Below are 26,774 nucleotides of genomic sequence, written 5' to 3' on the forward strand. Positions count from 1 at the left end.
TCCAGGTTCTTTCATTCTGCATAATTGCTGTCCAGTTTTCCCAGCACCACTTGTGGAAGAAACTGTCTTTGTTCCATTGGATATTCTTTCCTGCTTCATCAAAGATTAGTCGGTCATATGTTTGTGGGTCCATTTCTGGGTTCTCTATTCTGTTCATTGATCTCAGTATCTGTTTTTGTGCCAGTACCATACTGTCTTAATGATTACAGCTTTGTAGTACATCTTGAAGTCAGATTGTGATGCCTCCAGCTTTGGTTTTCTTTTTCAGGATTGCTTTGGGTTTTCAGGGTCTTTTCTGGTTCCATACAAATTTTAGGATTGTTTGTTCTAGCTCTGTGAAGAATGCTAGTATTATTTTGATAGGAATTGCATTGACTATGTGGATTGGTTTTGGTAGTATCAACATTTTCACAATATTTGTTCTTCCAGTCTGTGAGCATGGAATATTTTTTATACTTTTTGGTGTCTCCTTCCATTTGTTTTATAAGCTTTCTATAGTTTTCAGCATATAGATTTTTCACCTCTTTGGTTATGTTTATTCCTAGGTATTTTATGGTTTTTGGTGAAGTAAACCTTTTAATGTTTATTTTTGAGAGAGACAGCATGAGCAGGGGCAGGGCAGAAAGAGAGGGAGACACAGAATCTGAAGCAGGCTCCAGGCTCTGAGCTGTCAGCACAGAGCCCAACGAGGGGCTTGACCATGAGACCATGATCTAAGGTGAAGTCCAATGCTTAACGCACACACCCTGATAAATAAACTTGAAAAAATATTATAAAATTCGCAAGCAGTTGCTCTGTTTACTTCACACTTTGTTTTTAGTTATTCTGAAATGGGATTACAAAAAATGATCTCCATTACAGTGTTTAATTATTTCAAAGGTTAAGGATCTTTTGTTGTCCAAAATGGTGAATTTTAATACTTTTTTTTAATGTTTTATTTATTTTTTTGAGACAGAGAGAAACAGAGCATGAGCAGGGAGGGGCAGGGAGAGGGGGAGACACAGGATCAGAAGCAGGCTCCAGGCCATGAGCTGTCAGCACAGAGCCCAAAACAAGGCTCGAATCCACAAACATGAGATCATGACCTGAGCCAAAGTCGGAGGTTTAACAGACTGAGCCACCCAGGCACCCCCAAAATGGTGAATTTTAAATATTATGCAATCATCTATTAACATTAAAGTTACATCACTTCTTGGGGTGCCTGGGTGACTCAGTCCGATGCATGATTCCATAATGATATATAAATAGCATTGAAAAACTTGATGACTAGTTGTATAGCCTCAAAGAGTCTACCCTCAAAATATTTCTTAGTTACAAATGCTATTAAAATAATTTTAATGGAAGAGACTGACAAAACATTCCTAAGTAATCAAAGCGAACATCCGTAATGGGCAGATGGAAATTTGTTTGTGACCTAATAGGATACAATAAGAAGAACATTCTGTGATATTCATAGCAAAGATGCATAACCTGTGCACACCTGGCTGGCTCGGTCAGTGGGGCGGGCAAATCATGATCCCAAGGTTGTAAGTTTGAGTCCCATGTTGGGTGTAGAGATTACTTAAGACATTTTTTTTAAAAGATGCATAACCTGAATCTAATCATGAAGAAGTCCCAGACAAGCCCGCATTGAGGGACATTTTACAAATATATTCTTCAAGAGTGTCAGGGTCGGGGCGCCTGGGTGGCTCAGTCGGTTAAGCGTCCAGCTTCAACTCAGGTCAAGATCTCACGGTTCGTGGGTTCCAGCCCCGCATCAGGCTCTGTGCTGACAGCTAGCTCAGAGCCTGGAGCCTGCTTCAGATTCTGTGTCTCCCTCTCTCTCTGACCCTCCCCTGCTCGCGCTGTCTCTGTCTCTCAAAAATAAAATAAAAACCATAAAAAAAAATTAAAAATAAATAAATAAATAAAAGAGTGTCAGGATCATGGAAGTTAAGAAAAGGCTAAGGAACTATTCCAGACTGAAATAGATTAAGGAGACATGACTACTATTTGCAACATGTGATTATGGTTTCTGAACTGAATATAAAGGACATTATGGGGACTTTTTGATGAAACATTAGTAGAAATAGAGATTGATACTAATACATCAATTTAAATTTTCTGACTTTGAGAGAGCGCCGAATCCTAACCACTAGACCACCAGGGAACTTAAATTTTCTGACTTTGAAATTAAATTTTGTTTATATGAGAGAATTGTATTGTTTTTAGGAAACACCAAAATATTTCAGTTTTGGAACTTCAGGTTAGCAATTTTACTCAAATGTTCAAAATAAATAAAATTCTTTATATGTAGTTCAAACTTTTCTATACCCTTAGGGTTGTTAACAGTAAATTATAAAAATATACATATGGAAGCAGCAATGGGCTCAAATCTAAGCTAAACAAACCCTTCTCAAAAGAATTGACATTGCCAATGGGCATCTGAGAAAGTGCTAAGTAACATGAAGCTTCTTGGAAATGTGAATTAAAACTACAATGAGTTTACTACATTGTAACTACATACCTGTCAGGATGGCTAAAATGAAAATAAGCTGAATATACTAGTGTTGCCAGGAAAGTAGAGCTACTGGCAATCCCATTGTAAAATTTTTCAACCATTTGGATAATTCTTTGGCAGCATTTACTAAAACAGAACACGTGCATCTCCTGTAATTGTACCTGTGGATACATGCTGAACAGAAGTCCACTACATTGAGATACAAAAAAAGCCATCTATAGGAATGTTAGTAACAACACTTCATAATAACTTCATACTAGAATACACCCATGTGTCCATCACAATACAATGGGGAAAAAAAACTGGAATAGTTATAAGACACTGTAAGAAACCCTAATTAATGAGTGCTATTTATAACATGAAGAAGCTAGATACTAAGCTATAATGTATGATTTAATTTATATAAAGCTAATACAAACTAATATTTTTGCCCTATATAAAGGCTAAAACTAACCTTTGATGTGATATTGGATATAATTAGGGAAGAGGAAGGTACTCAATAGGAGAAGGCATAAAGGGGCTTCTGGGGTCTTGGCAAAATGAATTCTTGGCCTGTGTGTTGGTTTCACTCTATAGATTCAGATGATAATTCACTGAGCTAAACTTTTAAAACTTTATATTCTGCCTCAATGAAACATTTATTTAAAAAGAATTTTTTTTCCTTTTTTTAAATTTAATGTTTATTTTAGAGAGAGTGCATGAGTGTGAGTAGGGAAGAGGCAGAGATAGAGGGAAACAGGATCCAAAACAGGCTCTACTCAGGAACTGTGAGATCATGACCTGAGCCGAAGTCAGGGCTTAATCGACTTAGCCACCCAGGAACCCTTAAAAAGAAACTTATTTTATTTTAATGTTTTATTTTATTTTTGATCCAGAGAGAGACAGAGCATAAGAGGGGGAGGGGCAGAGAGAGAAGGAGACAGAACGGAAAGCAGGCTCCAGGCTCTGAGGTAGCCGTCAGCACAGAGCCCGACGCAGGGCTCGAACCCACGAACGTGAGATCTGACCTGGGCCGAAGTCGGAGGCTCAACCGACTGAGCCACCCAGGCGCCCCTATTTTATTCTTTAATATTTTATTTTTGAGAGAGAGACAGACAGAGTGAGCAGGGGAGGGGCAGAGAGGGAGACACAGAACTTAAAGCAGACTCCAGGCTCTGTTGCAGAGCACGACATGGGACTTGAACCCACAAACCACGAGATTATGACCTGAGCCAAAGTCAGACATTCAACCAACTGAGCCACCCAGGCACTCCCCAAAAAGACACTTTTAATTAACACTTCTACCCTTAGGTCTATAGTATTCTGTGACTGTGGAGGGCTTCATGCTGATGCCTCCCTGACCATTCGTTTGGGCAGTGATGGGAAATCACTTCAGTGTGCAGTGTCCCTGAACTGGGACTTTTTTTTTTTTTTTCATTTATTTTGAGAGAGAGTGAACCTGGAAGAGGCAGAGAGAGAGAGAGAGGGAGGGGGGGGGGAAGAGAATCCCAAGGAGGTTTGTGCAGGGTCCAACACGGCTCGAACTAGTGACCATGAGATTGTGACCTGAGCTGAAATCGAGAGTAGGAAGCTTGATGAACTGAGCCACCCCCACACCCCAAGCTGGATTCTAAGGCAAGGTCTTGTACTTGATGAGCTGGTGATTCTTCACTTTACAAAGTCAGCAGTTCCTTATTCCACAAACTAACATAGAGATTACACTAAGGATTTCTGATCCCTTCTATCTTGAATCATTAGTCACTCACTTTATAAAAAGAAAGGGTGAGACAGGAGCCTCAGTGAGAGGAAGGATGAGCAAAACAGGGACACACATCTCCCAAGTAATAAAATGATTGCTTTAAAGAGAGCCAAGGAGGGGTGCCTGGGTGGCTCAGTCGATTGAGCCTCCGACTTCGGCTCAGGTCAGATCTCACATTCGTGGGTTCGAGCCCCGCGTCAGACTCTGTGCTGACAGTTAGCTCAGAGCCTGGAGCCTACTTCTGGTTCTGTGTCTCCTTCTCTCTCTGCCCCTCCCCCTCTCGTGTTCTGTCTCTCCCTATATCAAAAATAAATAAAACATTAAAAAAAAAGTTAAAGAGAGCCAAGGAGAGGTGGTGCCTGGCTGGCTTAGTTGGTAGAGCGTATAACTCTTGATCTCTGAGTCATTCGTTCAAGCCCCACCCAGGGTGTTGGAGCCTATTTAAAAAAAAAAAAAAGAAAGAAAGAAAGAAAAAAAGCTATGGAGTTCATTAGATTGTGTGGCTCTTTTAAATCTAGAGCTATGTGAGTGAGGCAGCAAAATTAATGTTTCTCTTTGCCCTTGATAAATTATGAAGGTTCACCGAGACTTGGACTCTAGTTCTAAAGGTTATAAATCTTTTCTGACTCCTGTTTTAACCAACCTGTGCTGCCATTATTGACTCAAATGTTTATGTAAAAGTCACTGAGTCAGGTAAGTCCTAGAATAGTGAATCATACTCAGTTCAATAAACGTGGTGAAACTTACTTGCACTGAGTGTTTTTCTTCTGTGGATGTACACACCACTCAGGGGATGTAGGGCCTGAGCTCTACCACCTGCAGTCTGTGTATCCTTGGCAAAGGTGCCTCAGCTGCCTCAGCTCTAAAATGGGAATAATTTTATCTTAGGCAAAGGTGACTGAGTGTATCAAAAAAGAGATGATGTGAAAATTCCATAAGTTGTCAATATCTCTGTAAACATGAGGGATAAAATATTGTGTGACTGGGGTCTTAGTAACACTTACTTTTCTTTAGTAAAAGAGCTTGGAAATGTCTGCACTAGTCAGTTTAGAACAGATATGATATTTGCAGAACAATCCTTTGTACAAGAATTATAGTTAGTGATCTGATAATGGTCATCTTTTATTCGATCAATATCTAGATCCTCATGATCACTGAAGGTCATATGGTCAGGTCTGCATGTTTTGCTAGTTCTGTGGGGTTTTTGGTGTTTGTTTGTTTTTAAGATTTTTTTTTAAGTAATTAAACCCAATATGGGGCTCAAACTCACAACCCTGAGATCAGAGTCCCATGCTTTACCAACTGAGCCAGCCAGGTGCTTCAGTTCTGTGGGTGTGTTTAATGAATTCCCTGCTTCCCATTCCCATTCACTGAATCCATACCTTTTGTTTTAAAGTCTTCTATTTCTTGGGGCGCCTGGGTGGCTCAGTCGGTTAAGCCTCCGACTTCGGCTCAGGTCAGATCTCACGTTGGTGGGTTCGAGTTCCACGTTGGGCTCTGTGCTGACAGCTAGCTCAGAGCCTGGAGCCTGCTTCCAGTTCTGTGTCTCCTTCTCTCTCTGCCCCTCCCCCTCTCATGCTCTGTTTCTCTGTATCAAAAATAAATAAAACATAAAAAATTAAAAAAAATAAAATAATATCTTCTATTTCTTGCCATGCATACTTCATTATTTCTAACAATGCCAGGCCACAAAAAGCAACACAAACAGCTATGTCTGGAAGTGACTACGAGATGGGGGAAACCATAGCTTCTCAAGTCTTGCTCCCTAATTTCTGAGATTGGCATTTTTCTTAGTTACCTGAGCAAGTTTTACCTCTGCAGTGATAAGAAATCCTTATGTTTTATTTTTATTTTTTTAATTTATTTTTATCCCTATGTTTTTATTTTTTTTGAGAACTTAAAGTCCTTTTATCCTTGGAATCAAATAAATAAAGGTTTCTTTTTAGTGAACTCTATTATTTTTGTGAACAGTCAGGTGTACATACAGAGGAACTAATGTTTTGGGGGTTTGATTTTGTTTTCCTATCATTGTTGAGGTGGCCGTAGTGTGTCACATATGGGCATAGTGAGCATCAAAAGATCTCAATTTGGATCCCACTTTTGTCACTTGTAAGCTGTGCGGCACTGAATGGGGCTCTTGTTGTCTTCAAATTTCCCTTCCTCCATTTGTAAAATTAAAATTCCTTTTTCCAGTGTTTGAGGGAACAAGATTTTGATTGCAATGTGTACAGTAAAACCTTCGAGTATGAGTAACTTGTTCTGAGTGTTCTGCAAGATCCACAAACAATTCTAATAAATTTTAACTTGATAAATGAGTGATGTCTTGCAATATGAGTAGTGTGTGTGACACTGAATGTCACATTATCACAAATGAGCCAATGGTTCTTTCTGTCTCTCTTGTTGTGGGGTTGTGGTGATCATCAATGCAATGTCAGTTCCATGAAATTCTCAAAAGGAGGCAAAAGCAAGTGTATTGGATAGGTTCCTTGTTAAAGCTGCATGAAAAGAAGAAGATTCCATTGAGCCAGTAGATATCATTGCTTTCATTAGTGACGGTGAAAGTTGTCTTGTTTCCCTCAGACTAGCCACAAAGGTTTTCAAAGGTAAGTGCAGGTCAATTTGTTTATTTTCTTCATATTTTGTATTTTCTTTGTTATTTTGTACTATATTACAGTATTATAATTATTTTTGTGTGAATAATTTTGGGTTGTAGAACAAATCGTCTGAGTTTCCGGTATTTCTTATGGGGAAATTCACTTTGATATACAAGTACTTTGGATTACCTCCTGAACGAATTGTGCTTGCAAACCAAGGTTTTACTGTATAAGTCTACTTAGCTAATTATTTGATACATGTTTGGACAGTCAAGGGTTATGTTACCTAGTTTACGTTTAGATAGTTGTAATGTTAGTACAGTACCCTAAAATATTTCAAAGAGCTTTCATTTTCTTGGACAAAATATACTATTGTGTTTGATAAACCATTAAAGGATAAACTTTTTTATAACAAGGATTCCCCCCCCCCCCAAATCATACATTCACAAACTGGTCATTAATAAAAATCCAGAATGTTTTGCAAATTTTGTGATCAAATCATTTACTTCACTGGCTCTCAATTGGAACCATCTAGAGTGTTTAAAAAAAAAAGAAAAAGAAAAATATTACCTGGGCTCCAACCCAGACCTGTTAGAATCTCCAGGGCAGATATTAGAAGCAAAAGAAGAGTAAAGTACACTGTACTTTTATCTTTATCAGTGGGTCAAAGTCCCTTTAAGAGAGAGATTAAAGTAAATCTAGCTGATTGGTTACCTTGGGTCTTGGGTCATGTGGAATTGCCGGTGAGTACACGGAAGCTTTCAGGCTCACAGTTGTCTTAAGAACACCTCCATGGATCTACTTGTGGTTCTGCTGCTCTGTCTCTCCTGTTGGCTTCTCCTTTCTCTCTGGAAACAGAATCCTGAGAAGGGGAAGCTCCCGCCTGGCCCTCATCCTCTCCCTTTTATTGGAAATATCCTACAGATAGATGTGAAGAACATCGGCAAATCTTTATGCAGTGTAAGTGTGCTTTTTGCTCCTCCAGCAGTTTGCAAATGGTATGTAGGCAAACCAGTACTTTTAAATAAAATATATTTATCAAAATATATTGAATTATAGTATATTAAAGACATCAAGATATGTCTGTAAGCAATACTCCTTGTGGAATATTGTCAAGAATAGTGGAATAAGGGGTGCCTGGTTGGGTGAGTCAGAGCCTGAGTCTCTTGATCTCAGGGTCATGAGTTTGAGCCCCACATGGAGTGCAGACATCACTTAAAAAAAAAAAAAGAATAGTGGGATAAAATAATGTGTTCTATGAGTAGAGAAATATTTAGATCGTTCTGTGGTAGCATCAAAATGATCAAATGGCAAAAGCCAGGAATGTTGCTGCCCTTCTTTTGTTTCAGAGCCATTTGGTATGATTTCTGGCTGGAGGTAAATGGTAAGGAAGGTGGTTTGTGACTGGAGATTTTATTCAAGAAGTCATCTACTATATAAACTATGTGTTTTGTTCAGAATAGTCATGAAAATTGAACTCTGAAGAAGCAAACTGTGCCTGATGTCAAGGAAGTAGATTTGGGTTCAGGACTAGCATGAGTAAATGAAAGTAAAAAAGAAATCCTCAGGGCCGCTAGATGGTAACAGAATCCCCTTCGATTCTGCACAAAGCTACTATCTGTCCCCATGAATGCTGCAGAAAAGAGGCAATGGTCCTTCCCTGAAATGCATGTCCTAACACTGCCTCTATGATGCTTGCGCTCTTTTTCTGTTAGTAATACCAGATCTCAAAGTGGGGTTGACCTTAGCATCATCTGCGGTAATTTAAAAAAAAAAAAATACATAGATTTCTAGTATCCATCATAAGGCTACAACGTCAGAATCTCCAGGGGTTCGCTTTATAGATGATCCTGAAACCATCATCTGGATACTGGTCCCAAGGTGGGCACTGGGGGCTGGTAAATTACTCAGGCATCAGAGGTCTGCTAACCAGGGTTGAAATTTGGGTGTTCTGTTATTAGACACTGGAAATGTATACGAAATTCTTTGAACTTCGATCTCTTTATAAAACAGGGTAAATAAGGGGCGCCTGGGTGGCTCAGTCGGTTAAGTCTCTGGCTTCAGCTCAGGTCAGATCTCACGTCCGTGGGTTCGAGCCCCGCGTCAGGCTCTGTGCTGACAGCTAGTTCAGAGTCTGGAGCCTGCTTCAGTTCTGTGTCACCTTCTCTCTGCCCTTCCCCCTCTCATGCTCTGTCTCTCTCTGTATCAAAAATAAATTAAAAAAAAACCATTTAAAAAATAAAACAGGGTAAATAAACCTACCTCAAGGTGTTGATGTGATGATTAGTTGTAATAATCTGAATACCAATAGTCCAGGTCATTGCCTGTCACATCAGAGGCCCTCTCTCTGTATCAGCTGTAACCATCTTATTTATACAGAAAATCCAGAAATAGGTGAAGCTACATTCAGCAGAATAAAAACATTAACAATATGATGATGATATCAGGCTTAATCATGCACACACAAAAGAATCATGCACAAAATATAGCCAAATTGTGACCTCTTTGGGTAATAAATACATTTTCTTTGCATTTCTCAGCTCTCAAAAACCTATGGCCCGGTTTTCACTCTGTATTTGGGCATGAAGCCTGTTGTTGTGCTGCATGGATATAAGGCAGTGAAGGAAGCCCTGATTGATCTAGGAGAAGAGTTTTCTGCAAGAGGAAGTTTCCCATTAGCTGAAAGAATTAATAATGGGCATGGTAGGTATGCTGGTATGCATGTTCAGCACCGGTTATGGGGGTAGGAAGAATGAAAACAGGAATTTGAATGGGCAACTCTGCAGAACTTGGCTCATCCACAAGGCTTCCTCCTCTTTGCCGAGGATATCTGTCCCAGTTTCTGTCTTCCCTCTGATAGGAATCCTTTTCACCAATGGAAAGACATGGAAGGAGATACGGCGCTTCTCCCTCATGACCCTGCGGAATTTGGGGATGGGGAAGAGTGGCCTTGAGAGCAGAGTTCAAGAGGAAGCCTACCACCTTGTAGAAGAGTTGAAAAAAACCAACGGTGGGTTATTCTGTAACTCTGACCTTGACAAGCTGTTCTCTTGCCTACTAATATCTTTGGAAACATTTCAGCCCTCTTGTGGAGGAGAAAGGGTGTGCAGCAGAGCTTTTGTGTAACTGTGCTTGTTATGTGTCCTTTCATGACTGCATACAGTGTGTATATAAAAGGTCATTTAATCCTATTCTGTCTCAAATTTGCTTATTTCCAAATCATTACATCATGAAGGTGGAATGTTTGGGGACTCGTTATTTTCAAAGAGTTAGCGAACAATGTTTTTCCCATAATGTAAATGTGGATCACCTATTTCAGAACATGTCACCACAGAGTACTTGTCAAATGGACACAGTGGAAATGGCCTCATCACCCCTTGATGGAGCACATGTAACAAGTGACATGTGCTTTTACTTAATTGGTCTATATGTGTTTGGTCAGCTTCATTGATCTGTCTGATGGTTTCTTCCCAGGCCCATGTCTACATTTCTGACAGTAATGATACTTTTTTATGGTTGTAATTCCTCAGGCATCTTTAGTGTAGCCCTTATCAGTTGTGATTTCCCTGTCAACAGCTATTTAAATTTTTTAAATTTAAATTCCAATTAATTAACACAGTGTTATATTAATTTCAAGTGTACAATACAGTGATTGAACACTTTCATACATCACTCAGTGTTCATCACCAATACTCTCCTTAATGCCCATCATCCATTTAACACATCCCCCCCACCTCCATGCCGGTAACCACCAGTTTGTTCTCTGTAGTCTGTTTCTAGGTTTGCCTTTCTCTCTCTTTTTTTCCCCCTTTGCTCATTTGTTTTGTTTTTGAAATTCCACATATGAGTGAAATCATATGGTATTTGTCTTTCTCTGACTGACTTATTTTACTTAGCATAATACACTCAAGCTCCATCCATGTCATTGAAAGTAGCAAGATGTCATTCTTCTTGGTGGCTGAGTAATATTCCATTGGTTATATACACACCACTTCTTTATCCATTCATCAGTCAGTGGACGCTTAGGCTGTTTCTATAATTTGGCTCCTTCATGTAATGCTGCTATAAACATCGGAGTGCATGTATCCCTTTGAGTTAGTATTTTTGTATCCTTTGAGTAAATATCTAATAGTGGAATTGTTGGATCATAGGGTAGCTCTATTTTTTGAGGAACCTCCATACTGTTTTCCAGAGTAGCTGTACCAGTGTAAACAGTTTTAAATTATCAGTTTGAGTTATTTAATGTTGCTCCCTATTTACTGTAGTATTGTTTAATATATATTAAGAAATATATGTTCTAGCATAATCCTGAAAATTACACAAATACCAAGTTATAAAATGATTTATTTAACTAAGTTTCAACCTATACAAAGCCCATTTCCCCAGCTGCTTCCTTTACCAAGTTCTCATACACGAAGCCAATACTCTCCCTGCTCTAAATCAACCCAGGGTCAGTTACTGAAGAACTGGGGAACACCCCGGTCACCCAGAGCCTTCTGCAATTATTTGAAAGATCTAATCATAAATGTACTCAGCATACCTGCCCTGCCTTGCTCACTCCTTCCCATGAAAACCCCAATAAATGCTCTGGCCAATGCTTTCCCCCTCTTCCCTCTGCCTCCTGATCTACATTGGTGCTTCCCTCTTGGATGATATGCCCCTCCTCTTGAGAAGTCTATATAATAAACTATCTTTTCAATTGCTATCTTCTCCTGATCTATTGGCCTCATCATCTAAATAATAACAATGCCAAGTGCATTTTGAAATTGCATTTGGATTTGGGGTTAGAACTTTTATGGTAACTATTTACCCCCCTTTGCCAGCTCTAGTGACCTATGAAGTGCTTGTCACAGTGAATCTGATTTTCAGCCTGGATTCCAAATTACCCTGCTTTTTAGTTCTTTCAAATGAAGTGAAAGATTAAAAACCAAATTTTAGCTGTGAAACACACACACACACACACACACACACACACACACACACACACACACACACAGAAATCTCAAGGCCTTCCTAAATTATTCCCTACCTTCTAAAATAAGTTTTTGTAAAAGTTTTCTATCCTTGCATGTTTCACCTGAAAAGGAGTCTGGAATGGGGGCATTTAACTAAACATATTTAATATTTTTTTAATTCCCTTTCATTTCTTTCTTATTTTTGATTCAGGTCTCCTTAATTACGTTGATGATGTCAATTTGGGGGCCTTTTTCATATAAAATTTATTGATCATTTGATTATAGAATTCATTTAAATATTTTCCACTAAAAAGTTAAAACTTTTACTCTGCAATTTTTCTGTAAAATTACTTAATTGACTTAAATTGACTTAAATGATAGTCCAATTAAAAAATTTATAACAGGGGCGCCTGGGTGGCTCAGTCGGTTAAGCCTCCGGCTTCAGCTCAGGTCAGATCTCACGTTCGTGGGTTCGAGCCCCGCGTCAGGCTCTGTGCTGACGGCTAGCTCAGAGCCTGGAGCCCGCTTCCGGTTCTGTGTCTCCCTCTCTCTCTGACCCTGCCCCTCTCATACTCTGTCTCTCTCTGTATCAAAAATAAATAAAACATTAAAAAAATTTTTTTTAATTTATAACAATATGGGCTTCTTCTTATGGCTATATATAGCAATATTCCAGAATTCCACAAGAGGGCAGGCTGTCCAAATTAACGTGGGGCCTGATGGACGCTATTGGATAGACACTATTTCCTAGAGAAGGAAGTTATTCTTTTCTATGTTGCAATAAAGAAATAAAAGGACTTTACTTATTGCCTTTTATTTTATTTTTTAAAAATTTTAAGTAGGTTCCATGCCAAACACGAGGCTTTATCTCATGAGCCAGCCAGGCGTCCCAGGACTCTATCAAGTTAATCTTTTTTATCTGCCTTATCTGTGACTTACGTTTGAAATGAAGATTTCTTATTTTATTTTAGGCAGACAACTCTGTATTATAATTTGTATTCATTTGTGTTAATTTTTCTTCTACATGAATAGCCTTTGCTTTTTTAATGTTTGTTTCATCAAATATCTGAAAGTTTTCCAGGGGTGCCTGGGTGACTCAGTCGGTTAAGCCTCCGACTTCGGCTCAGGTCAGATCTCACGTTGGTGGGTTCGAGCCCCACGTCAGGCTCTGTGCTGACAGCTAGCTCAGAACCTGGAGTCTGTTTCCGGTTCTGTGTCTCCTTCTCTCTCTCTACGCCTCCCCCTCTCATGCTCTGTCTCTCTCTGTATCACAAAAAAAAAAAAAAGTTTTCCATAATCTTCTTTCCTTTAATCTTTTCCTCTGCTGATTTTACACATGATTCACTTCAGCTATTCGTTGTACATTAAAGGTTTCCAGGTCCTTAGCCATTTTCTTCCTTCCTACATGAGTGCTGATTGTCTACAAGCTTACCAGACAGGTGTGATTCTTCATTCATATCCTGAATTATTATGTGGTTTTTTTTTAATTTATTTTTAGTATTATTATTTTAAGTAATCTCCACACCCAATGTGGAGCTTGAACACAACCCCAAGATCAACAGTTGCACGCTCCATCTACTGCCACGCACCCCTGTTAGTATTTTAAAAGTGGCTTCTTGGGGGAGCCTGGGTGGCTCAGTGGTTAAGTGGCTGACTTCGGCTCAAGTCATGATCTCACAGTTTGTGGGTTCGAGCTCCATGTTGGGCTCTGTGCTGACAGCGCAGAGCCTGGAGCCTGCTTCTGATTCTGTGTCTCCTTCTCTCTCTGACAGTCCCCCGCTCATGCTCACTCTTTCTCTCTCTCAAAAATAAATAAATGTTAAAAAAAAATTTTTTTTAAGTGGCTTCTTGGAGCAACTGGTGGGCTCAGTAAGTCAAGTGTTCAGGTCTGACCTCAGGGTCATGAGTTCAAGCCCTGAATTGGCTAAAAAGTAAAAGAGAGAGGGAAGGAGGGAGGAAGGAAGTGGCTTCTTTAAATTTTTTCCTTTGTTCTTCAAAATAGTAGTCCCATTGGGTCAAAATCAAGTAAACAAATGTAGTAATGTAAATGGAGTATTTGGAAAAAACGATTATTAAACAAGGATGGAATGGGCTTCACTTTTAAGGGAAAAGTAACAAGTTGATTTTAAGCTTACTGAAATTTTCACTGATAAGGGAATTGATAGGTCACTATTGCTTTAGAGGTTCTAAAATTAGCCTTATTTGTTATTAACAACAAAGACTTTTATATGTATATTTTGATGGTATTTAATAAATCCTTCCTTTTTTTTTTTTTTCAACCTTTCCTATTCTTTAGCTTTACCCTATGACCCCACTTTTATCCTGGGCTGTGCTTCCTGCAATATGGTCTGCTCCATTATTTTCCAGAATCGTTTTGATTATACAGATCAGACCTTAATTGGCTTCCTGGAAAGATTTAATGAAAACAGCAAGATTTTGAGCTCCCCATGGATCCAGGTGAGGTCAAGATCCTCTCTTCCTGAGAAGCTACTTATACTGTTTTGTCCAACAAGCCCAAAATTCTATATGAACCATACTGTGAAGTGAATGAAAACTAGACATTTTGGATATTATAATGTGGTAACTGTGGGTATCAGATTCTTCCTTCTTGAGATTTGTTTGTTTTGCTTGCTATGGTTTTGTGCTAGTTTGTTTTTTTGTTTTTGTTTTGTTTTTGTTTTTGTTTTGCTTTCTATAGGCTATAGATGTTTATTTAGTGACGTTTCTTAACTGTTTTTGCTAAGTCTCTTCTTTGTCGTGTGAGGTCTCCAAATTCTCAGTTCCTTTGGCTTGTATTGTATTAAGCTAATGTTTTAATGGAAGTTTCCTTGAATGTGAGGAACTGAAAAGAAGGGAGAAAGAGGAGGTGGAGGGAGTAAAGGGAGTGGGAAAGGGGAGAGAGAGAGAACTAGAGGGAAAGAGGGAGGGGAGGGAGGAAGGAAGGAAAGAATGAATGAACAAACTCTTCCAGATTGGCTCTGTGCTGGGACACTCCTTCAATGCTTTCATCAGACTGTTTTCAGTTCTTTCTCAGCTTGCACTGAGCCAAGATCAACCAAGGTAAAAGCTTAGGGTCTTCTGAGGTCTTTTCTTAGCCTATGTCCTGCTTTCTAAACTTTAAATTTCTATATTCCTCAGTATACATAGGTGCTTTTGAATGCCCTAATTTCCAGAAGATACTCTCTCCTCACCTTTTCTTCCTAGGATTTTGGTGTTGTATCTTATGCCTTAACTAATCTTTGCCCCAGGAGGCTGTGGGTTATTCACGTGCCTTAGAGTTCTTGAGATATACCTACTGCTTTTCCACTCTGACTTTTTTTTCTTTTTAAATTTTTTTTAACATTTATTTATTTTTGAGAGACAGAGACAGATCATGAGCAGGGGAGGGGCAGAGAGAGAGGGACACACAGAATTGGAAACAGGCTCCAGGCTCTGAACTCTCAGCACAGAGCCCGACGCGGGACTCAAACCCACAAACTGTGAGATCATGACCTGAACTGAAGTCGGATGCTCAACAGAGTGAGCCACCCAGGCACCCCTCCATCCTGACTTCTAAGTTAGATGAAACAAAGGCAAGAGTCCTTCTGATTGCCCTAGAGAAGTTGCAACAGAGAAAACATAATTTAAAAAAATTTTTTTAATGTTTTATTTATTTTTGAGAGAGAGAGAGACAGCATGAGCAGGAGAGGTTCAGAGAGAGAGGGAGAAACAGAATCCGAAGCAGGCTTCAGGGTCTGAGCTAGCTGTCAGCACAGAGCCTGACGCTGGGCTCGAACCCACTAACCGTGAGACCAGGACCTGACCTGAAGCTGGATGCTCAACCCACTGAGCCACCCAGGTGTCCCGAAAACACAATTTTATTATGAGGATGATCAGCTCTAGTCTTTCTTGAATTAGAAACCAGAGTCCCACTCAAGAAGCTGCCCTTGTTAAGACCACTGCCAAACTGAGGAAAGAGGTGGGACAAGGACAAATTAAAAACTCCACAGAGCTTTCCCACCATTTTCAAGTTGCCTTTTTCTTAATTCAGCATTCACTTGATTGATTTGTTTTCTAGAGTTTAGAAAAGTTGATTCTCATGGTTTTTGCTAAAATTTTCAGCCTTTTCCACCAGTCATACTTAGTGAATTTTTGAATACCGAACTTACCCCCCAGGGCAAGCGTCCTGGAGTGTGCATCTGAGAAAGATAGTTGAAACCTTTATTTCACAGACAAGAAGACAAATGTCCCAATATAAAGCTGGTGGAATTCAAGCCCGTTGGTTCCCTGGCCCGTGGTTTTTCACTAAACCTCAAACCTCAGTTTCCATAAGCTACTTTGGTAACTGCCTGGAAATATGACCACAGCAAACCATGGGCATGCAAGCCCTTGCTGGAAGGTTCCCATTGCCCACCAGGCTTGTCCTCCACTTACTTAGTGACCTCTTTATCACATTACTTAGCAGAAGTATGCTGACTTAGGAAAGAAGAGAATATCTCCTTTAAGAAAAGAAAACATTTGGGACCACAGATGCTACCAGGGAACACTGACTAGGGAAGTTTTGTGCTGTATATCAGGTTTCCCAAACTTCCTTAACCTTGGTCTTCTTCTATAAAATGTGTATCATAGTAATTCATATCATTCTATATTTCAAGGTTGTGGGGAGATATTAATATTTAAAAAATGAGACAATTGGGGTGCCTGGGTGGCTCAGGCAGTTGAGCACCCAAACTCTTGATTTTGGCTCAGGTCATGATCCCAGGGTTATGGGATTGAGCCCTGCTTTGGGCTCTGTGCTGACAGCATACAGGGTCTGCTTGGAACTTTCTCTTTCCTCTTTGTCTGCCCTTCCCCCTAGTTGCACATTCACTTTCTCAAAATAAATAAACTTTAAAAAAAAGGTTTTTCTCTTTCTCTCCCTCTGCCCCTCTGCCCTGCTCATGCTCTCTCTCATTCTCTTTAAAAATTAAAAAATAGGCATGCCTGGGTGGCTCAGTCAGTTGAGCATCCAAACTTTTGATTTCAGTGCAGATCATGATCTCATGGTTCACGAGATTGAGCCCCACATCGGGCTCTGTGCTGATAGCATGGAGTCTGCTTGGAATTCTCTCTCTCCTTCTCTCTCTGATCCCCCCTTTCTCTCAAAATAAGTAAATACACTTAAATATTCATTTAAAAAATTTAAATTAAAAAAAGAAAATTGATCTAAAGACACTTTAATTTTTTAAGGTTGATATATGCATATAGGAAATTATTATTATCTTCCATCATCTGGCCAGGGTTTTCTCCCTTAAATATCTCTATGAGCATTAGACAGTTACTTTATATGAACAATATAAAATGCTCCCCCAGAAGATAGGGGCCATTTTTTCTTCGTCTCATTTCTTTAATGTTTTTAATTTAATAATTAAAAAATTTTTTTTAATCTTTAAGGTCTACAATATTTTCCCTGCTCTCATTGACTATCTCCCAGGAAGTCATCACAAAATATATGAAAATCTTGCTTATACAAAAAATTATATTTTGGAGAAGATGAAAGAACATCAAGAATCCTTGGACACTAACAATCCTCGGGACTTCATTGATTATTTCTTGATCAAAAAAGAACAGGTAAAACGTTGGCGACAGATAATTTATTTGTTTGCCTGCATTTTTGGGGTTCACTGATTAATCCTGTACTTACTGGGGATGTTTAAATAGTCAGGCAAGAAATGCTGGACAAACACCTGAGGTATCCATATATGCATGTATCCATGAATGCACGGATCTGGATTGAGCATCTTGGAAGATCTAAGATTGAACTGCTAAATAACTGGAATACATGGAACCTGTTTGTTAGGTTTCTACCTGAAAAGAAAGAGAATGTAAACTTTAGGGGATATGAAAATATAAACAAGTTAGAAATGACAAAATATTGAGCCATAAAATGAAGGTGGATGTGATTATGTCACAGTATGTAGGAGAGTTAGAAGGAAAGGCTTAACCTCACTAGGCTTCCTCCTTGTTCTGAAGGTTGATGTAGATCCTCCAATATTTGCAATAACGAATAGGGGAGGGAATTTCAGATTGGTAGAGTGGTATGAGGAGAGGTTCAGAGGTGTATATTGGCAGAGAGATTCGATGGGTAGAAGAGATAAGCCTTCACTGAGTGTAACCAAACATGAATTTGGACAGATACAGAGTTGGACATTGGTGTCTGTCAGGTAACTGTAAACCTGAGTGTTGGCGTGACAAGTTTTGATTTGATCAGGTAGGTGGATGAGCCAAAACAAGAGTGGAATGTAAATAATTATTGAGGAAGATTATTCTGGGAGTCCTGTGGAATGATCTGTATGGTATGAATGGGACTCAAGAACCAACTGTGAGATTTTTCATTTCTTTTGATTTTGGCTTGATGGGAGTCTGGACCATGGAAATACAGAGGATCCTGAAATCAAATCACGTTGTTCATTTTATCACATCTCAGAGATCTATAGAAATTGTTTTTAGTTGGAGGAGAGGATAAGTAGGGATTATATGGGAAGTTTTAGTAATAAGAACAGATATAGTATTTGAGAAGTTTAACCAAGGAGTGAAAGATTTAGACAATAAATCTGAATAAGTGATAGGTAGGATCAAGTTGGAATCGTGACAATAGTAATGAAGATGCCATAAGGATATTTTATCTCTCTGGTAATCATCTGATTTGAGAATCTGATTAAAAAGTATAGACATCTTCCCAGAAGAATGGACCTACTTGAAATTTTTTTTGCATTCATTTTGAGGAAATACCTTGATACTAAGAAGCCTCTCCACTGATCCTGGGCTAATGAGGGCTCTGACATCTCTCATATTTCAATTAATAGTATTTCCTTAATAGTATATTTTAAAACTTCATTGTTCCTCTGAACTTCATCATAGTATTTAAATTCTAGTTTATTCATTTTTGTTGTTGCTGTTAACATCTTCATTGAGTATAATTCACATACCATACCCTTCACACATTTCAAGTACAATTCAGGAGTTGTGTATTTTCAGAGTTGTGCTATCACCACAACAATCAGTCTGAACATTTTCATCACCCTGAAAAGAAGCCCCATAAGCACGATCAGAAATCTCCATTGCCCCTGAACCCTCTCAGCTTCCAGCTTCACTGCTCTACTTTCTGTCTTTATAGATTTGCTATTCTGAATGTTTCATATTAATGGACTTCTATAGTATATGGTCTTTTGTTCTAGCCTCTTTCACTTAACATCATGTTTTCAAGGTTCATTGATGTAGCTTATATCAGTACTTCATTCCCTTGGTTGAATGCTGTTCCAGAGTGGATATGCCATATTTTATATATCCACTCATTGGTTGATGAACATTTTGGTTGTTTCTGGTTTTCTGACTATTATGAATAAGCTTCTATGGACATCTGTGTGCAGGTTTTTGTGTATACCTATGTTTTAGTTTCTCTTGGGTATGTACTTGGTAGTAGAATTGCTGGGCCATATGATAACTTTGTATTTAACATTCACTTCAACAGAAGGAAATGCTAAAAATGGTTTATAAGTGCCCTACTCTTTTTCCTGGCCTTAGGATAATTTTGGGTTGGTAACATTAGAAAACTGTGTGAAGATGATATTACCAGTAGGTCTAGCAAGTACAGCTACTGAGTGGGTTAAGCCTGTCTTAATGGAGTTGATTACATGTTAGGCATGCCACAGGTCACTTGGGGATTATGAGAACCTTACTAAATTAATGCTGCTGTAGAGGAAGGGATAGGAAGAAATTATTATTATTATTATTATTAGTATCTATATTTGTATTTTAGTGAACTCCATAGTTATTATTTCAAAAGGCCCTATGGTTATTGTCAATTTTGTGTGACCCTTATCTTAAACCAACTTTGGTTGTCCTTATGAAGTGCTTTTACATACAGTTTATGAGATTTCTATCCAGTCAGTCTCTTATCCTCAACATCTGCATTTCCCCTGCACTCTCCTTCATCCCTTATGAGTAGTTAATGCCTAAATTTTCTGTCTTCATGTCTATAGTATTTCTTCTATCTGTATATCCCCATTAATTCCTGCACTTGTTTCCTACTCCAAGTTGTCTCCTGCCTCACATCTGGAATGCAGTAGTGGCTGGCCCCCTTTTGTCTTTTTAAATTCATTTTCACTATAATCTGTTTTAGGATGTGCTGCCATGTTAGCTTTTGTACATTTTCAACCTTATAATGAGATTTTAGGCAGTATAGAATCCACATAAATTCTATAATAGAAGAAGAGAATTACAAATACTTGATCTTGGCTTATACCATTTTTCGAGATATCACTCTAATTTACTCATTTCTATCTGTTCAAACTGTGTTTGTCTACCAACAAGAGAAAACCCAGCTAACAATGTTTTAAGGAAATAGCAGGTTTATTTATCTCATATACAATGAATTTCATGTTGAGCCATCCAGGACATGTACAGTAGCCCTGACATATCATGGACTCAGATGCCTTCCATTTTTCTTTAGCATACTTATTGTATAGGCTTTATGTTCATGCTCAAATACTCAGTTTCAAGATGATGTTTACACCACCACCACCTATGTATCTGTGTTTTGAGTAAAAAGAAGGAAAGAGAGAAAGTGGCATCAATAGGCCATTGGTAAGAAATAGGTTGCTTGGCCTATTTAGCTGCAAAAGAGGCTGGAAAGTGGAATTTGTAGGCAAGCAAGAGATAAAGGAATAGGAAATGAAGATTGGGTCAACTAATCCATACAGTTTTCCATATCATGTAGTTGTTATTTTAACAATGCCTTCTCCAGTTTCTAAGTTTGCTTCACTTGATAACAATGTGCTATTTGAGATTTATTGTAATGACATATGCTGGCCAACCATCAAATAATTGCATCGAATAATTCCTAGGAAAACCACAATCAGCAGTTGGAGTTCACTTGTGAAAACCTGGTAGCCACTGCAAGTGATTTGTTTGGAGCTGGGACAGAGACAACAAGCACCACCCTAAGATATGCTCTGTTGCTCCTGCTGAAACACCCGGAAGTCACAGGTACAGCCAGCATGGCGATCAGGGTGAATTTCAGAAATGATGTTGGGAAGACAGTCTTAGGGTCTTCCATCTTGTTTCGCTTAGAAAAGCTTTATTACTGAAATTCCTGTGCCACCAGCTCTAATATTTCCAAAAACAAAAAGGGAGATAAGTGAGGCAAATTCACACCATAGTGGAAGATGCCTGAGAAGTGAAGACACTGTGAGTGATAATAATAGCAAAGGCAAAAAGCTATGGATTTTATCAATAAAAACTTTGGATACGCATCTAGATTTTATGGGAAAGGATTTGTAGCAGGCACAACCAGCATAAATTGAATATCAATTTTCCTAAAAGAGGCTACTTTGAACTGTAGATATGTTCTTGGAGAAATTTTTCTTGGTGTCACTGGGTGTTTCAGTCATTTGTGCATCTGGCTCTTGGTTTCAGCTCAGGTCATGGTTCCAGGGTCATGGGATTGGGCTTCGCATCAGGCTCCATGCTGAGTGTAGAGCCTGCTTAAAGTTCTCTCTTTCTCTCCCTGTCTCTGCCGTTCTTCTCTGCTTGTGCTCTCTTTCTAAAAAATTAAAAATAGAAAGGAAGAAAGATAGAGAGAGAAACAAGAGAGAAAAAGAAAGAAGAAAGAAAAAGGAGAGAAAGAAATCTTTCCTTATTCTGAATATGTAGTATTCTTTTTTATTTTATTTTATTTATTTTTTTAATTGACGTCCAAGTTTGTTAGCATACAGTACACAATGATTTCAGGAGTAGTTTCCTTAATGCCCCTTATTCATTTAGCCCATCCCCACTCCCACAACCCCTCCAGTAACCCTATTTGTCCTCCATATTTAAGAGTCTCTTATGGTTTGTCCCCCTCCCTGTTTTTATATTATTTTTGCTTCCCTTCCCTTGTATTCATCTGTTTTGTATCTTAAAGTCCTTATATGAATGAAGTCATATGATTGAATATGCAGTGTTCTAATGCTAGGGTAGGGAAGATGGGTGTTTGTTGAAATATAGCAGAAATTTGGTGAGAAGGCCTGAGAAAATTTCCAGTCTGGGAAGTATTTTAGAATTATAAAATTAAAGTTAGATTTATAAAAGATAACATGCTATTTAGACAGAATGTGGTCTAAAGGATTTTTTCCTTTTTAATTTTTTTTAACTTGGTTTATTTTTAAGTAGGCTTCCTACCTAGAGCAGAGCCTAATGCAGGCTTGAACCCACAACCTTGAGTTCAAGACCTGAGCTGAAATCAAGAGTCAGACACTTAACCAAATGAGACACCCAGGCACCCCATTTTTTTCTTTTTAAACAACTTTATTTTTTTCCACCTTTTTGATATATAATTAACAAGTAAAAATTATATATACTTCTACAATGTGATGATTTGATATACATGTACATTGTGAAATGATTGCCATAATTAAGCTAATTAACCTATTTATCATCTCACATATCTACCTTTTGGAGGGGTGAGGTGTGGTGACAACCCTTAATAGCTACTCTCTTAGCAAATTTCCTTTTTTTTAATGTTTTATTTATTTTTGAGAGAGAGAGAGAGAGAGAGAGAGACAGAATCTGAAGACAAAGCTCAGGCTCTGGGCTAACTGTCAGCACAGAGCCCGATGCAGGACTCGAACCCATGAACTGTGAGATTGTGACCTGAGCCAAAGTCGGACGCTTAACTGACTGAGCCACCCAGGCACCCCTACTCTCTTAGCAAATTTCAAGTGTACGATACAATATTATTAATCACAGTCATCATGTTGTACATTAGGCACCCCAATTTATTCATCTTATAACTAAAAGTTTGAACCCTTTGACCAATATCTCTCCATTTCCCCCACCCCCAGCCTCTGGCAGCCACCATTCTACCTGTTGCTTCTATGAGTTTGACTTTTTAGATTCCACATATATGTGAGATCATGCAGTATTTGTCTTTTTGTGCCTGGCATATTTTACTGAGTGTAGTATCCTCCAGTTTCATCCATATTGTTGCAAATGCCAGATTTTCTTCTTTACTGGCTAAATAATATTCTGTTATTATCCTTTTCTTTATTGCTCTATTAATGGACACTTAGGTTTTTCCATATCTTGACTATTGTAAATAATGCTGCAATGAATATGAGAGTGCAAAAATCTCTTTGAGATGCTGATTTCATTTTCTTTGGATATATGCCCAGAAGTAGAATTATTGGATCACTGTTAGTTCAGGTTTTAATTTTTTTGGCAACCTCCATACTGTTTTCTATAATATCTGTACCAATTTACATTCATATCAGTGCACAGGGTTCCCTTTTTTCTGTATCCTCACCAATATATGTTATCTCTTGTCTTTTTGGTAATGGCCATACTAATAGGTGTAAGGTGACATCTCATTGTGATTTTGACTGACACATCCCTGATATTCAGTACCTTTTCATATATCTATCGGCCATTTGTATGTCTTTGGAAAAATGTTTATTCAGGTCTTGTGCCCATTTTATTTTAGGTTAATTTTTTTTGCTGTTGAGCCGTATGAGTTTCTTATATATTTTGAATATTAATCCCTTATCAGATATATACTTTGCCAATGTTTTCTTCCATTCCATAGGTTACCTTTTCATTTTGTTGATTATTTTCTCTGTTGTTGTTGTTGTTAAATAAATTGTAAGCCCTTTGTGGGGCTCAGACTTACAACCCCGAGATCAAAAGTCGCATGCTCTCCTGACTGAGCCAGCCAGGCACCCCCATATACTACTGTTTTGATTACTATAGCTTTGGAATAGAACTTGAAATTAGAAAGCGTGGTACCTCCAGTTCTGTTCTTCTTTCTCAAGGCTGCTTTCACTATTCAGAGCCTTCTGTGATTCTGTATGAACTTTCGGATTTCTTTTTCTATTTTTGTGAAAAATGTCACTGGAATTTTGATAAGGATCATATTGCATCAGTAGATCACTTTAGTTAATATAGGCACTTTAACAATACTAATTCTTCTAATCCATGACCACAGGATATCTTTCTATATAACTGTGTTCTCTTCCATTTTTTCATCAATGTTCTATAGTTTTCAGTGTACATATCTTTCACCTCTTTAGTTAAATTAGTTAGTAAGCATTTTATTCTTTTTGATGCCATTGTAAATGGAATTGTCTGATTTCTCTTTCAGATAGATTATTGTTAGTGTATAGAAACACAACTGATTTGGGGCACCTGGGTGGCTCAATCAGTTAAGTGTCCGGCTTCAGCTCAGGTCATGATCTCACGGTTCATGGGTTTGAGCCCCGCGTCAGGCTCTGTGCTGACAGCTAGCAGCCTGGAGCCTGCTTCGGATTCTGTGTCTCCCTCTCTCTCTGACCCTGCCCTGCTCGTGCTGTCTCACTCTGTCTCTCAAAAATAAATAAAAAACATTAAAAAATTTTTTAAAAAAGGAGTTTTATTATTTAAGAAGTCTGAGTCCAGAAAAATGGTATTTGCCATAAAAGTTTCTTTTTGGGTCAATAGTTTTACCTTTTATGAACAACTTAAAAAATGTTCATAAAACTTCTCTTCAAGCATATTCTGCTTATGCACAGCAAATCAGTTATACACATAATTTTCTGAATCAGGATCCCATTGAAATGATAAATTAATTATAAATGAGCACTATTCCTGTTTAAGTCTGAGAAAAACAGTAAACAGTTATCAATTTCAACAGATTTCTAAAGCATAGAGAGTGAATGGAGGGCTGATACCAACTCAGAAGGGAGATTGATGTTTTAACCTAAATGTCAAAAAGGAAGATTAATTATGGGTAACAAGCCCCTACAACTACATAAGGCTCAGTATTGAAAGAACCAAGTCTCAAGGAAGGTAGAGGGAGATTGGAGTGGAAAACAGGAGGCTCCCTCTGGCCAGATTCCCTGTACAACTTCTCTTAGCAGGTAACTGGTTGCCCTCCACAGAAAAGGGAGGCTCACTCTCTAGAGAAACTGAACCTAAAAGACCTTGCACTCAGGGACACTTAGCAGACACAGAGAAAGAGTGAAGTGTAGGGCTTAAAAGAAAGACTGAGTAGTAGTCCACTTGAGTTCTGAGACCCTTAGCTCCTTTCTCCATCCTCTTCCCAAAATTCAGCAGCCAAATACTGACTGCAGTGAATGAACAATTTCAAGAGAAAAGGCCTTCTTCTTCTCCCATCTAGACCAAAAATTTCTCACCAAATTCCCAGCAAAGTGAATAAAATAATAATATTCTCCCTAAGACAGAGGGTCATGGAATTTCAGAACACCAGGATTAAAGAGAAATTCATAAAAACTTTCAGAGATAAATCAAGTAATATATGGCATTAGAATTCTCAAGAGCGACTATATCTTGAGTATTAAGGATATTTTCAGATCTATAAGCTGGCAAAAAACTTACCATCTGATTTTACTTTCTTAGAAATATGCTAGATGGGCATCTAGCTGGCTCAGTCAGTAGAACATGTATCTCTTGATTCAGAGTTATAAGTTGGGGCGCTTGGGTGGCTCAGTCAGTTGAGCGTCTGGCTTTGGCTCAGGTCATGATCTCACAGTTAGTGAGTTCGAGCCCCACATCAGGCTCTGTGCTGATAGCTAACTCAGAGCCTTTAGCCTGTCTTCACATTCTGTGTTTCCCTTTCTCTCTGACCCTCCCCTGTTCAAGCTGTCTCTCTCTCTCAAAAATAAATAAAACATTAAAAAATCTTTTTAAATAAGTTTGAGCCTCACTTTGGGTGTAGAGAATACTCAAATTTTTTAAATTAAAAAATATATATACTAGAGTGTATGCTCTATATAGATATCTGAAATCAAATCAGAGAAAGTCATGGGCTCCAGGAATCAGGAGATCTCATGTAGGAGAATGGAAATGGGAATGTGCTGGGCACCAGGCTTAGAAAATATCCATTTCAAATTGGACTAGGTGGGATGTGAGGGCGATCTGGCTGTGACATCTGTCACCCCATTGATCGCCAGGGTTGATTCGGCTGATCTGGCTGGCTAGACGGGTGTCCCCTTCCTCCCTCACTGCTCCATGTGCGTCCCTCCCGAAGTTGCGCGCTTAGTCGAAGAGGACGATCATCCCCGATAGAGGAGGACCGTTCTTCAGTCAAGGGTATACGAGTAGCTGCGCTCCCCTGCGAGAACTTCCAAACAAGCTCAAATTGGACTAGGTGGACAAAGCAGATGTGAGAGGAGATACCCAAGAAGAAAGAGAAAGGATCAATCATTTGAGCTTTTATAATAATTACATTACTAGGAGTTTGAAACATCTACCTGAGCATTTGCCATATTTCTAAATTAGGAATTGAAATAAGCACCCGTAAGACCAAGAATGTACAAAAGATGAAACATAATCTTAGTTGTTACACTTGTATAATATTTATTATAGTCCTAATACAAACAATGAATATTGAGATAATCAGAAAGTATATAAATATATTGGGGAAAATGGAGTAAGGAGAAGCATGTGGGTGGGTGTATCTGTCTGTGAATATGTGCATTTTGTATAGGGTAGGGGTTGAAATGTAAGTCCTGATCTCTCACCAGAACATCATTAGACGTTGTCTAAAAAAGAATAAGTCGTGGGGGGCACTTGGGTGGCTCAGTCAGTTAAGCATCCTACTCTTGATCTCAGCTCAGTTCTTGATCCTCATGGTCACGAGTTCAAGCCCTGCAATGAGCTCTGTGCTGGGCATGAAGCCTACTTAAAAATAAAGAAATAAAAATAAAATAGAGGAAAAAAATAAAAAAGTAAGTTGAGAAATAGGAATAGTCACCATTTAGAAACGTGAAGCATAAATTTCAGAAGAAATTGCTAGAATCTTTCAAACTTTTAAACCTTTGGGAAATGTGGGAATGAGAGAAGATATCATTGTAAGGTGCAAATAAATACATACAACATACGTTCAGTCGCACAAACCATACATACAAATACATTAGCTATAGAATTTGATTTTTAAAGTATATTGTTGTGATATGAAAAAGATACTTGATCCCTGTTTTCCTTTCTTTGAGGAC

The 26,774-nt window shown here is 38.5% G+C and overlaps 1 protein-coding gene across 1 annotated transcript in view; it reads left to right on the forward strand.

Annotated features, from left to right (window-relative positions):
* The first annotated feature begins 7,618 nt into the window (after positions 1 to 7,618).
* The window catches only part of LOC115273354 (cytochrome P450 2C41-like), a 36,089-nt gene continuing 16,933 nt past the window's right edge, over positions 7,619 to 26,774 (forward strand). Inside the window, exons 1-6 of the mRNA XM_029916374.1 lie at positions 7,619 to 7,792; positions 9,373 to 9,535; positions 9,693 to 9,842; positions 14,084 to 14,244; positions 17,200 to 17,376; positions 20,652 to 20,793. Coding sequence (XP_029772234.1) covers positions 7,625 to 7,792; positions 9,373 to 9,535; positions 9,693 to 9,842; positions 14,084 to 14,244; positions 17,200 to 17,376; positions 20,652 to 20,793 — 961 coding nt within the window. The 5' untranslated portion in view covers positions 7,619 to 7,624. The remainder of the gene's footprint in view (positions 7,793 to 9,372; positions 9,536 to 9,692; positions 9,843 to 14,083; positions 14,245 to 17,199; positions 17,377 to 20,651; positions 20,794 to 26,774) is intronic.

The sequence above is a fragment of the Suricata suricatta genome, chromosome 2, assembly GCF_006229205.1.
Source record: "Suricata suricatta isolate VVHF042 chromosome 2, meerkat_22Aug2017_6uvM2_HiC, whole genome shotgun sequence".
In the NCBI taxonomy this organism is placed as follows: Eukaryota; Metazoa; Chordata; class Mammalia; order Carnivora; family Herpestidae; genus Suricata; species Suricata suricatta.